The following is a 14,543-nucleotide window of genomic DNA, read 5'->3' on the forward strand; positions in this document are numbered from 1 at the left end:
ATGTGTAGTGAACGCTCGCAAACACAAGTTTAGATATGTATGCGTATAATTCAAATCTTCACTATTATAAACATGCCCTTGTGTATTTACTGCACTGACCATGATCGTCCCACTCATAGTCTGGTTCAAAGTTGTTGCTTGATCCAGTCAGCACTGAATTTTCTCTCCAAAACAAAAACCGACAAACCCAGTTTATAAATTAATAATAATGTTTGCTTCTTTGAAAATTATAAGTGGTACTCATTCACTTATGTTTGAATGGCTAATTAGCAGAATGAGATTTTTGCTTGTCCGAAATCGAAATGCATGTTCCATTTAGATTGCCCTTTGGCTGAGAGACCCAAAGGGCCCAACCTACCCAGAGAGGCACACCGACCCTAACCATGCATCATCTCTCAAGAAAGTCAACTGAATGTCTCAAACATCCAACTCTCCCTAGAAGACCAACTCTGACTGCCTCCCTTTACTATCTCATGGAATCTTTATACCCCCGACTCATTCTGGGCTTTTGTTAATGATCAATATTCAACCACTCACAAGTTGACCATTGGAGACATCCACCGAAGATACCATCCAGACACTATATTTATGGTAGCTTATGTGCAAAAAATCTCTGTACATTGCCTTTCTCACAAGTCCCAGCCTGATTTTCCCATTCAACAAGTACTTATTTTTCAAACAAAATGAAATGTCTTGAGTGGTTAGATTCCGGCTAGAGACATTTTCAGTTCTTTGAGCTCCACCTCTTTTTTTGGCCAAGCATCTATTACTTGTACCATCTGACATTCATATGAACACCAAAATATGCTTCAAAATGTTTGTACTATCGTTCTTTGCTATTTCTTCCTGCATGCATGTGTATTACCTACGATAACAGAACACACAAGATGCACCAAAATATGTGGTCACGTTATTAGACAATTTTGGTAAATTCTTACAGAACTGAGATTCTGAGCTTAGAAAATTCTCAGCATGATCTTAATTGAAACCACAAATTTTCCACTAGAACATTTACGACAAAGATGAAATTATCATTTTTCTTTCGCCATAATAAACGAGTTATTGGAGTAAAGATGGGCTGAAAAATATTAAATCAATCACGTGATCAAACAGACCACGTGATTGATTATCCATGGTGTCAGTACTAACCAGCTTTATTTAGATACTATTCAATGATATTTAAAAAGAAACAAAGATTAAATAATGTTTATTAAATTCGACATGATTTAAAGTAATATTAAAAATCCCTTAATTAAAAGGAAAGGAAAATAAATAAATACAATGTCATTAAACTTTGTGGTTTAAAATATAAAGGAAGATTAAATGTTGCCTACCGTAACAATGGAGAAGAAAATGAAGGGTTACCAATGTCGTTAGTTTAAGTTTGTTGTTATAAGTAATTGATAACCAAGTTGTGGTTTTATTTAATATAGAATTTTATTGACATATTTACATAAGAAGAGAGATTGAATGTACGTATGTAGAGGTCTACGCCATGTTGTCGAATACGTATGTATTAGGCGGTTGACATCAATATTCATACACCATGATTTACTTGTTACGCGTATGAAAGTAGTTCTATGATAACACTACAACCAATATATTGGGCACTCGATTTTCAGTGGAAAAAAGAACTTGTGTTTGTAGTCATATTTATTTTATATGTGGCATTCATTTGCATATGAGAATAACTACTTTAAGAAGGACGAATTAGGGAAGACAGAATGTTGAATTTTTGACAGCTGAGAAAGAACATTGTCGGTGTTCATTGCAGTGCTGCTGAAGAGAAGTTTCGTTAATTTCTTTATGAGAATATTGTTGTTTTTTTTGTTTTGTTTGTTCGTTTTTTTTTTCCATAATTGCTTCACTCCTTTATTCTGATCAGGATATTCAGTACCTGGATCAAATTTAATGATGTAGATAGTTCACAAGCTCTACACAAAGTCCTATTGTGATACTATCGATGCTCCCCACCCGCAAGTGTTAGGAAGTAGCAAAGAAAGAGAAAAAGAAATATAACAAAAGAAGAGGAAATGGGTTTATTAGCAGAACAAATGAGAGGAAGTTGTTCACCAAGGTAGACAAAGTAAGCTGAATGTTAGTCAGGGTATAACAAACAAAAGGACCCGAGGTATAATTAGTTTTCTTAGGATTGGCAATGAGTTCTTACAACTGTTGGGAACAGTTTGCAGACAGTCTTGGGTCTGTGACGGTTTAAAACAGTTCAGTTGAAAGCCGAACACAGTCAAAGGTAGATTGTGACTAGAACCAGGTCGGAAGAGCTTTGAGAGATCGAGAGGAGTTGACAACAACTGATGAAGACAGCTTCAATAGAAAAACTAAGATATGGATGCTAGCGATTAGATAATAGTTTCTCATGATGGTGTCATACACACACCCAGAGTGTAACTGATATTTACAAAATGCATCAGAGTTTGCGTTTTGGTTAATTTTTTTCATACTGTGAACTCATGCATGCCGTCCCTACAGGCACCAGTGTGAGATATGCCAACATGGACAGAAGAGGAGACGAAAGATAAAAAATTCATGGCACCCAACATTGAAGTTGGCAATCGTTGTCAAGTGGGGTGAACCATGTATTATTACACTATGAACAATGACTAGAGGTCCTCAACCTATTCTTGCTGGAGCACAGATGTTTACGTGGCAAGATCATACTCATCTTTAACATCATGTATGACAACTAAAATGTGGTGTATGACCCCTTTTTCACGCCAGCTCTTTCATGGAAACTAATAGAAACTGCACCAGACACGATTTTGACTAAGTTGTCAGAAGGCCCCCCTTTTTTTTTTAAATTTTTACCAACTGAAAGAAAACGTTGGAATTAAGATTTGTTCATGTTCATTACGGTACTCATTAAAAGGGGTCTCATTGATTTCTCTATGGAATTAGAAACATTTACGATTCAAAGCAAAGCAACTCTTTAGCAAAAGGAGAGATATTTCACCTTAACAATTATATCAAAATTGAAATTAAAGTGCTTTTTAGTGTCACCTTACCTGTTCAGCTCCTTCCTGGTAATCCGGCAAAGGTTGGAAGGGAATACCCATGGCGGCTTAAAAAAAAAAAAAAAAAAAAGCAAAAAAAGAGTTTAAATATTTTCATTATTACATGCTTAATATATGTAAACCTATGCAAACAACCTCTCTTGATCCTCCATTGCAGGACAGTGGGTATAAATAGCCAATTTTATATCCGAGGGACATTTCAAAAGTAATGTCTTCTATTTTTTTTTTATTTCGACTAAATGTATGAGAGGGGATTGCAACCTGCATAGTTATGATGACTGAACTTATGCATTCATGACCTGAAAGTTTTATCTCTCTGTTGCATATATTGACGGTGTGAGACTCTAAGAAATCAACCTCTGTCAGGGACGTGCATCAGAAGCAAAGATGTGTCACTGAATTTCTCCATAAAAAAATAGAGAATTGATGAACATTGAATGTTTTTAAAGCCGACGCAGCTGATGTCAGCACATTTAAGAGACGGGTTCGTCGATTTCAGAATGGTGACAGATGTGAATGACAGAGTGCTTCAAACTTTTATGACCACGGTATCAAAAGAGGTTGACAAAGAGCATTGACTATGTAGAAAAATAAATTTTGGAGCACAAAAAGAGGCTCGTTTTTATGATACCACTCACATCTTCGTAGCTCTTAAACGTTTTAGTATTTTAAATTAGAAAGCTTTATCTTTGGAACGATCCTTATATGTTGTGGCCAACTGCAGTAGAACCCCGGGATAGGGCATTAAAAATTAGTAACAAAATACAGTACAGTATATAATACACATGTATATAATCAAATAACATAAATAACACCATAAGGCGGAGGAAATACCGTAACCAGGGGACGAAAAAACATCGTATTCTACATCATAACCTGAAAAAAACGTATCCTAGGGCCACCATATCTCGGAGTTCTACTGTACAAAACATTTTAGTTGATACGTTTTTAAAGAAAGCTATTGCATATATTGTTTTCAATTATTTGCTTTTATCCATATTTTCTTTCACCCTTCTGTTTTTTTTTGGGGGGGGGGGTCACATTGCAAACATCCTTATCAAATACCTATGCATGTAAAACCAATTAAATCAAAAAAGAAACTGAGATTTTTACATGTTTTTAAATAAAAGAATGGTTTTTCAAGATGTGTGTCGGTTGGTTGTTTTTGGTTTTACAGCATATCAATCCTTTCTGGGATATTTAATGGCGAATCCAGTTATTTTATAGGAGATTTTTATTCTTCAAGCTCTTTGTATTTTCAATCATTACTTTGTAGCTTTTGGTTTGGTTGTTTTATAGTGGATTTTATCATTTTTGTTCTGTTTTGCAGAACATGGTTGGGTTTTGCAATGGGAGGGGGAAAATGGTTACAGTATTATTGATTGATACATTTTGGGTTGGAAAACGAGTCAGAAAATGGGGGAGATAGAAAGAGAAAGCGAAAATAGGAGGATGGAAAAGTGGGAAAAGGCAGATTGTTTTTGTTTTTGCAGAATATAAGTTTTTTGGGGTTATATTTTTTGGAAGAGTCCGATTTATTTAATGTAAGATAAGATTTTTCCGGTGTTGTTCTCTTTGAAGATTTTTTGAAGATCTATTTCTTTGTAGTGTTTTTTTCCTAATTTGTGAAAGATCTGTGCATTCAGTTAGTAGATGTTTTACAGTAAGTGGTGCTTGACAGGGAATGCATTGGGGTTGAGTTTCTCCTTTTAGGAGGTAAGAATGTGTGAGGTGTGTGCGACCTATTCTAAGTCTTGTTAAAATGAAATTTTGTTTTCTGTTTGTTTTTTGATAATCCCACCTCCACTTTCCAAGTGTGGGTTTTATATTGTATTATTTGTTATTTGTATTTTTATTCCATTGACTTTGCCCAAGTATATGGCTGTTGATCAGGGGTCTAATATCCGTGTATGGGATTCTGTACCCATCAAGGTTCAACTTCATTGCCTCCTTAGCCATAGCATCGGCTCTTTTATTGCCCCTGATTCCCATGTGGCTAGGGATCCTGTTTTCTATTTTTTTATAGCTGTTAAAACGGATAAGGAGTCAGAGAATATAATGAATTTTTCTAAGTTTTCCTCAGCAATGATATCCAGTGCTAAATCTATGGCTCTCGTTTTAGCACTAAATACAGAGGCTTCGTTCCGAAGTCACTTGCTAATTGTTGTATTGTTGTAGGTAGCTGCACATCCAACTCTATCGTTATCCTTCGAGCCATCTGTGTATATGTATGTATAGTCAGAGTATCATAGCTTGATATTTTCAAGGTCTTCTTGAAATATGGCAGGATTTGTTTTTGATTTTTTATTTTCATTTAAGTTGAGCATTACATCTGGTTGTCTCATCGTCCATGGTGGGCTTTCAGATATTATAGAATGGTGGATATTTGTTATTGGAATTTGAGATTCTTCTATATTGGCTTCCATTTGAAATCCGGAGGTTTTTATGGCTTTTTCTTTTCTGTTAAATAGATTTCTATATTTGGGGTCAAAGGCACATTGATAAGTAGGGTTTGTTGGGCAAGACTTTAGTTTCAAGTAGTATTGTAAGCCAAAATTTTCCCGTCTGAGCTTTAAGGGTGCTTCGTGGGCTTCTGCATATAGACTTTCTTTGGGGGATGTTCTATATGCTCCCAAGTCTTAGTCCCTCATGGTGAATGGAGTCAAGGATATTTATGTAGGAAGACCTTGCTGACCCATAAATGAAACAGCCATAATCCAGCTTCGAACGAATTAGAGTCCTGTATAGTTTTAGGAGCGTTTGTTGGTCTGCTCCCCAGTCTGTGTTGGCGACAACTCTTAATAATTGTAGTGCTTTGTGACATTTCTGCTTTAAATATCTCAGATGGGGAATAAAATTCAATTTTTTGTCAAAAATGATCCCTAAGTATTTATATAAATTTTTTTGCCATCAAGTTTGAGGGTCGGATCATTGTGTATTTTTTTAATATTACAGAAGTGCATGCACTTCGTTTTTGACTCGGAAAATTTAAGCCCATTTTCTGTGCCCCACCAGTTTATTTTGTTTAGGTTCAGCTGCAACTGTCGCTCTATTGTTTGGACATTTTTTTATCTATAACAGATCAAGAAATCATCGACATATAGGGAGCAGTCGGTTCCAGGACTTAGGCATTTGGTAATATTGTTAATCTTTATATTAAATGAAGTGACTGATAGTATGCTTCCTTGTGCGGCCCCTTCCTCCTGGTTTTCGCGGTCAGAAAGGGTGGATCCCACACAGACCTTAAACTTTCTGTCAGACAAAAAATCTTTTATTAATTTAGATAGTCTGCCCTTTAGGCCAAGATTGTGTAGGTCTTTCATGATACCGTATCTCCACGTTGTATTGTAGGCTTTTTCTAAATCGAAGAAAATGGTTGTTGTATGTTCCTTTTTTATGAATCCCTCTCTGATAAAGGTTTCTAAGCATACCAGGTTATCAATGCTGCTTCTTTTATTTCGGAACCCACTTTGGAGGTTTGTAATCAGACCATTTGATTCAAGGTACCAAGTTAGTCTTTTGTTCACTATTCTTTCGAAAGTTTTACATATGCAACTTGTTAATGCTATGGGTCGGTAGCTTTTGGGATCAGACTTAACTTTATCGGGTTTTGGGATGGGGATCACTGTTGCTTGTTTCCATATGTCAGGGAGTTCCCCTTGATCCAAATGTCGTTTAAGATGTTTTGGAGGTAGATTAAGGATTTTTGAGGTAGTTGTTTCAAGAACTCGTAGTGGATCTCATCTGGCCCTGTTGCAGTGTTGTGTGAACTGTTTATGGCATCGGTTAATTCAGATAGGGTGAAAGGTTTGTTGTCTTCTACATTGTCTGAGTTGAAGTTTAGTTTGTTCCTTTCAGCATCTAGTTTGATTTTTTTGAATTGTGGTTTATAATTTTCGCTAGAGGAGTTCTTTGAGAAGGTCAAGATATGTGATTTATCAACAACTTTAAATGGTAGGTTTAACTACTACTACTACTACTAATAATAATAATAATAATAATGAAAGGACACAAGAATAACAAAACTGAATCACTACTGACAGTCGCACAAAACAACACAATTAGAATGAACTATATAAAAGCCAAGATAGACAAAACTCAAGAAAACAGAAAATGTAGATACTGAGGACAGAATAGTAAATCACAAATGTGAATGCAGCAAACTAGCGCAAAAGGAATACAAAAATAAACATGATTGTATGGAGAAGGCTATCGACTGGGAACTATGCAAACGTCTACACTTTAAACATATAGACAAATGGTACACATGCTCACAAATTGGAGACAATAGTCAAAACGAAAAGCATAAAATTTTCTGAAACATAGAGATACAAACCAATGGAAAATACATCGAAGCAAGGAGATCAGACATGATAATAGATAACAAGAGAAAAAAACCTGCCAAATCGTAGATTTCACCATCCCAGCAGTTCACAGAGTGAGGATCAAGGAGGCAGAAAAACTAAATTAATACATGGAACTTGCCAGAGAACTGAAAGGAATATGGAACACAAATAAAATTACTGTAATGATTATTGGAGCACTAGAAACAATTTTGAAAAACCTGGAAAAAAGGGCTAGGAGAACTTGGAATCAAAGAGGGGGGGTGAGGTCAACACAACAGAATGCATAGCTCTGATGAAACAGCTAAAATATTAAGAGAATTACTGATTGAGATAACCAACTTACCCACATAACCAGCTAATGCCAACCAACCACGGTAAATTGGAATAGAAATAAAACAGAAAAAAATTTGCATAAATCCAAGGGAACTAAAAATACCAGAAATCTTATAATCTGACCCCCCCCCCAAAAAAAAAACTTTGTGTACAAAATGGTTGTGAAGTATCAAGGAGGATGGAAAGACCAAGGAGGGAGAGCACCATACCGACCTCTATTGCAAGAACAGACTTCTGAAATCTTGGAAAAGTTTAGTGCCAATCAAATTTCAAAGAAAATCAATAGTCATTATCAAAGAAAAATCAATGGTAAATGGTTCTTAGAATAATGCAAAATGATGTCTAGTTTGTGTTATTCCATCAGTTATTGACACAGAGTTGGAGCTCCACTGCACCCAGGCTGTCCACTTCATACAGAGGTCCAGTCATTTAGATGATTGAGGTTGGGGCTAGTGTAGCCTGGTGTTGGTAGCTGGTCAGGTATCTTTTCCAGCCAGATGTTCAGTTGTTTCTTGAAACTGTCAAGGGACACTCTCCTCATATTTCTTATTGCGGTCAAAATACAGTTGAATGTTTTTGTACCACTGTAGGTGAAGCTGTGATGGATGAGGAACTTGATCCTTTGTGTAATCCCAGGTGTGGTTTTTATATTGCACAGCCTTCCTCGCCGTTGGTGGGTTATTTCTTTTGTAACAGTTTTTAAAAAACGTTCGCGAGTACTAAAATTCTGGGGAGCCTTATCGTCATTCAGTGCTCAGGGAACACCACTTGTTATTACCAGTGAGCAATCATTGATAACGGCGAATGCATTTTATGTTTTAATGAAATACCTCCAAATAAGGCATAAATTCCCCTGATGTAAAAAGTTGATTATAAATTGTAATTATAAAAAGGGAAAGGAAAATTGAATCACTTCAAAATATACCAAGCCTGAAACGAGCTAGTGAAAAAGTAAGCCATTCCAGATGTAAACAGAGAAGGAAGCAATTATAAAGCTGCCTAATGAGCAAATAATATTAATCTATATAATCTTCGTACCTTGGTACATATGTTACGCTTTGAAAAAAAAAAAAAAGACAAATACAATTTTTGAAGGCCAAAATCATTTTTAAAAAAAATTAAAATTTGTGAAATTTTCTTTTAAAAATGGCAAATCTGAAACCCCTGAGCAAGAATATGAGAGTAACCTGTTAGCGTTGGAGTTACCGAACTTGGTGGTGTTCTGCTATACAGGGTGTCCGTAAAGTTACTACACAGTGTTATTGTTTTATTGTATTATATTTGTATTAATAGTTAATATTTATTTTTTTTTACAGGTTTATTTAATCAAGCATAAAGGTGTTATTTCTTTTTATTTCTTTTGTTACAAATAAATATTTTAATACAATATCTTACTGTACTGTTAATATATTACAGGGTGTCTGTATAGTAACTTGTAAGACTGTATAGTAACTTTACGGACACCCTGTATATTTAGTTATGTCCCTTGTCTCAAGTGGATATTTAATATGGCATCTGGCCAACAGTAATATGTTTATCCCATGTCGTGGGAAGTACTAAGTGAACTAACATTGGTAGCAGAGCGTCTTCTTTCGTGTGACATATTATATCTGTTCAACTTATGTTGAAACACAATTGAAAGAAAGATGGCGTTATTTATGAAACAGCCACCTATTTTGCAGAGTGAAGAAATGTACATCGAATGGAAACAAGTATATGGTCTATCTTCGTGGATTTACTTAAGGAAAAACAGGGTCCAGTAGTATTTTTGTCATTGCCAAACATACGAGAATGCGTTCGACACTTAGACATCACAGATATCGGTCGAACTGATGGATTAAACGTAATTACAGACAAGTTTGGATGAGATATGTTTAAGGGACGAAAACACGATGTCATACATGTCATTCAAGGAATTTTACTTACAAAAGAGCTGTTAAAATAAACATAAACGACCTTTTAATGTGTTATGAATTCTTGTACCAGAAATTATGTAAATATCGGATTTCACTGCCGGAATGAGTCCAAGGATTTTTTGTGTTTTAAATGCAGCGAATGAAAACGAAAAAAATAGCTAAGACATAGGTGTATCAGAATTTTGGGGGGAATTTTTGACACTCCTAACACTAAACTGCAAATAAAATATAAAAAACTCGTAATTTTTCTCTTAAACGTGGGTTGTTTATTTTCTTTATGGAATATACTTCCAAAATAAACTATTAAAGTTGTTTAAAAAATAATAGAAATATTATTTTTTATTTTTTAAAAAACAGTGTTTACAAAGTGCCAGCGCGCCTTCATGCAGCCATTTTTTTACGCAATGAAATCAATTGAATTTTACGAGTTAATTTCTTTTCAATTTTTAAACTTTCAAAATCTATCAAAATTTTTCTATTGGTTAAATTTTTACGATATTTTTAGGGTCAATGTGAAATGTTATGCTTTTTCCAATAAACCGAATATAATATTTTAGACAAACGTTTTTTTTTAAATTCAACCCCCCATTTTGAAATGTCTATTAAAATTTTAATAATTAATTCATATAGCAAAGTTTTATACATCACAAATTGAAGATAAGAGATCAATAAATAATATATTGTAAATTAAAACAAAAACAAGAAGTGTTTTTTTTTAAATTTACCTGTAAAGTCCAAAGTGTAAAACCTTTTTTTTAAACCACGTTGATTGTTTTTTTTTTGTTTTTTTAATTGGAAGCCTATGTTCTGCTTATATTGTCCAGTAAGTAATGGACGATGACAACAATTTTTTCTATTTCATTCAATGTTTTCTTTTTTTAGATATTAAAAAAAATATTTTACTCGACAAAAAAGAATGAAAATATAATCAATCAAAAATTTATGTATTTCTTTCTTAAATATGGATAAATTCTTAACAATGAAGAATGGAACTACACATCGATTAGCAATTTTTATAGGTAAGTGATTTTTTGGACATCATATCGATTTTTTATAATCGACGTAAGTTAATTTTTTTTTATTTTCTTCAAATCTTTTTTAAAGAAAACCGATTTAAAAAAAAAACAAATATTGCATAATTTGCTATTAAACCTGTTATTGTTTTTAATTTGGTCTTTGCTCCTTGAATTGAAAAAAAAAAATTAGGGTTTGAATTGCATTTTTCAAGTAGTTATAAGCTTGGAAAGATAAGAGGGCGAATTATTCAATATTTTCGTAAGGTCAGTTTCTGACACACCTAGATAGGATATGTGGAAGTTTACTTTATGCAGCAATGAAGGATACTTAAAAAAAAAGGTGTTTTCTGATATTTCTTGATTGGAATGCAAAACAGTTCCCACTATTAAGGAAGAAATTGAAACTAAATTTCAATCGAAACGGAAATAAAAGGGAACAAAAATTCTATCGAGGAAGCAAAACAAATCCAATGGACAGACACGGTAGGACAATACGTGGTTTCAAATGTGGTTTTATTAGGCATTTTGCTAGAGACTGTACTGGTTTTAGTCCTAGAAATATTAACACTGTTGTGGATTCAAACCATGTACACCTCTCATTAATTAACTTTGAGTCCTGTTATCGAACATTAATAAATGATTCTAATATAAAAATGTCCAATTTTGTAAAAGAGACACTGGGTTTGACAATGTTGGATTCTGCCTGTTCTAGAACTATTACTGGAGAACTTTGGTTGAATGTATTTCTTGGTACATTAAGTGACTGAGATAAGCTGTTGGTGAAGACTTTCAAATTGAACAGGACATTTTGTTTTGGTGATGGAGAGGAAGTAAAGGCAATTAAAGCAGTTAAATTTCTGATAATTAGAGAAGTCATAAAAGGTGTCAGAGCATACATAGAGGCTGGCATCGTCAAAAATGATTTATCTTTGTTATTAAGTCATAAATCAATGAAAACTGCTGGCATGCTACTAGATTTTTAAAGTGACAGCTGGAATGGACTCGACTGAGCTTCAATCTCTAGTTCCCGCCGTTGTAAGATATTCACAGCAAAAACTCGTCTTTCTACAACCAGTGAAAAGAACTTTCGATCCTTCCTTCATGTGCCTAGCATCAGGCGGAATTTTTATGAAAAGAATTCCTTTCTTGTTTTTTCCACAACGTTTTGGCCGATGTAACCTCCAACCATTTTCAGGTGAATTCACACTGGATGCTATTGGTAAATGGTGCTAAGTCTATTCCTCTTTTTTAATAATTTTTTTGTGAAAAAAAAACAAAAAAACAACCAATAGTCGAAACAATCCAAATAATACAAAAAAAATAATTATCAATTCTTATCTCAAAAATATACAAACATCATATCAAAAACAACGAAATGGACCCGGATTTATTAAAAAGAGAAATAGATTTGGCACTGCTTTTCATCATTCACTAATAACATCCAGTGTGAATACACCTGAAAATGGTCAGAGGTTACATCGACTGGAACGTTGTGGAAAAAACAACCAAGATGAGAACAACAATCCAAATACTACAAAATTAATTATCAATCCTCATCTCAAAAATATATAAACATCATATCAAATGGTGACTTATTAGCAAAAAAAAAAAAATACAGAAAAAATAGGTAGAGGTCGTACAAGGTGAAGTTTAAACAAAATTGTCATTGGGAAAAGGTTGGGAACCGCTACTGTTGAGTAAAAGTTTTGGTACTTGTGCATCTATGTTACCACGCTGAAATAATAAAGTTATTATTTAGAAATCTTTTCTTTACATGGGAAGGAGTAGGTGTTTTGTAGCTATCCTGTACATAACTATTTAAAAATATAGTGTAATTAACATAGACGGACAAACACCTAATTTTCATATAAGATAAACCAAGCCAGAACAGAGAATAACATGCCATACCTAAGATTCCTGGAGTTGCTTGGCCTTGCACTTTGTGTTGAGGTTCATCCCGTTTCCCTGGCTCTCCTCTCCAACCAACCAGCAATAACATAGGAATACTGTAGACACTAGGAGACGCCAGAGACATCAAAGGGTTCACTATATTGCCAAGTCCAGAATTCTGAAAAAACGAAACAAAAAAAAACATATTAACGGTTTAAATGGGATGGGGGTTAAAGAAAGCACTTTATACAAGCCTCAAGTTGTATCATGAGGGTATCCGGATTGGTGATCATGCCTGATCCTCAAGTATTTCCTAAATCTATCATGTGTGGCCCCAAGCATCATGCCTTGATGGACCATCTCAGCTGGCAGGCTAGAGCTCATTAAAGTCTCAGCAGTCTTGTAGATTTCGTCTGCGTAATAGCAAAGGTAACAACTGTGATGAGTGTTAGGAAGGACATCCAACAGTAAAAATATTGCTACATATAAAAGGCAGCAAGTAACCAATCAGTCAATCGTTGAACCATTTTTTTTTTTTTTTTTTTTTTACAAAGAAGTCACCACTTATCAAGGCCTAGAGTTCACTCGAGGATAAGGGTTAAACAGCGTACAGTAGTCAATGGGACAATATCATAGTAATCGTTAGTAGTGGAAATTTTTTTCAATTGGATTACTTAAGGGAACGGCTCATCAAGAACTTGTTTACGCTGGACTTGAAGACGACCACATTGCAGTCAGCTAGAAAGCAGGCAAACGGAAGAGAGTTCCACAAGTGTGCAGTTCTAAGAAAAAAGCTTTGTTCATTGAATCTACGTTCAGGTTTAGGCACAGATAAAGAGTGGGGGAAATTACTGATAGTGTTTTCAGGTAGACGAGTGTTTCTCATAAAAGTTTGAAGGGGTGGCATAGATTAGAGCTCAGACGAGCATTTGCCATGAAAATAACGATAAAGCAGAGATAGGCTTGCAACGTCTCTTCTGTGAGAAAGAGGTTTCAAGGAAGAGAAAAGGGCATCTACGAGGCTACGAAGTCTGTTTTGAACTCTGTCAAGGCAGGATAAGATATTTTAGCAGTTCTTGCCCAGGTGTGGCAACAATATTCCATTCTTGGATGTACCTGGCTCATTTACAAATGTTTCAATGGTATCATGGGGAGTACCATACCATAGCCATTGGGCACCTGGAGGGGCACAGGCTATCTACAACTTTTGTAGATGTTTTTGTAGCGAGGAGTTCTTTTTACAGGGTGAGGGTGCTGGCCCCACACCCAACCTTCCCAGAAGGTATATGCAGCGCCTAGCTTTCCCAAATGGTCACCCATCTGGTACTGGCCAGGCTCAACTTAAAAAGTCAACACAAACAAATTACAAGATTTATGTCAAGTTGACGTAAACAAATTACAAGATTTATGTCAAGTTGACACAAACTAATTACAAGGATTATCAAGTTGACACAAAAAGTTACAAAGATTGTGTCAAGTAGACACAAACAAATTACAAGATTTATATCAAGTCAACACAAACAAATTACAAGATTTATATCAAGTCAACACAAACAAATTACAAAGATTGTGTCAAGTTGACACAAAAAAATTACAAGATTTATGTCAAATCGACACAAACAAATTACAAGGATTGTATCAAGTTAAAACAAACAAATTACAAGGATTATTTCAAGTTGACACAAAATGTTACAAACATTGCGTCAAGTGGTCACAAGCAAAAAAAAAAAAAAACAGAATCTACTGCATCTTACTTCCTACATAATTTTTTCTGAGATATGTTAAAATATATGTGTATATATATATATATATATATATATATATATATATATATATATATATATATATATATATATAGAAAGAGAGACAGACAGACAGCAGTTTCATTTCATTTCTCAGTAATCTTCAGGAATAGCCATATTCTTCGAAGAGAAGGTAACTCTAATTTGTCAACATGAGTACATGTTCTTTTTTTTTCTTTTTTTTTTTTCATTTTTCAATAAACAGAAA

At 34.4% G+C, this 14,543-nt stretch overlaps 1 protein-coding gene across 4 annotated transcripts in view; it reads right to left on the reverse strand.

Moving 5' to 3' along the window:
* Window positions 1-14,543, reverse strand: part of LOC145260476 (phosphonopyruvate decarboxylase-like) — a 187,750-nt gene that overhangs the window by 28,841 nt on the left and 144,366 nt on the right. For all 4 annotated transcript variants that reach the window (XM_080118580.1, XM_080118581.1, XM_080118579.1 and 1 more), the window contains 2 exons: window positions 12,552-12,711; window positions 3,024-3,079 (listed from right to left, as the gene is read on the reverse strand). In XM_080118580.1, coding sequence (XP_079974706.1) covers window positions 3,024-3,079; window positions 12,552-12,711 — 216 coding nt within the window. The remainder of the gene's footprint in view (window positions 1-3,023; window positions 3,080-12,551; window positions 12,712-14,543) is intronic.

This window comes from Euprymna scolopes, chromosome 36 (assembly GCF_053919585.1).
Source record: "Euprymna scolopes isolate OS-2025 chromosome 36, ASM5391958v1, whole genome shotgun sequence".
NCBI lineage: Eukaryota > Metazoa > Mollusca > Cephalopoda > Sepiida > Sepiolidae > Euprymna > Euprymna scolopes.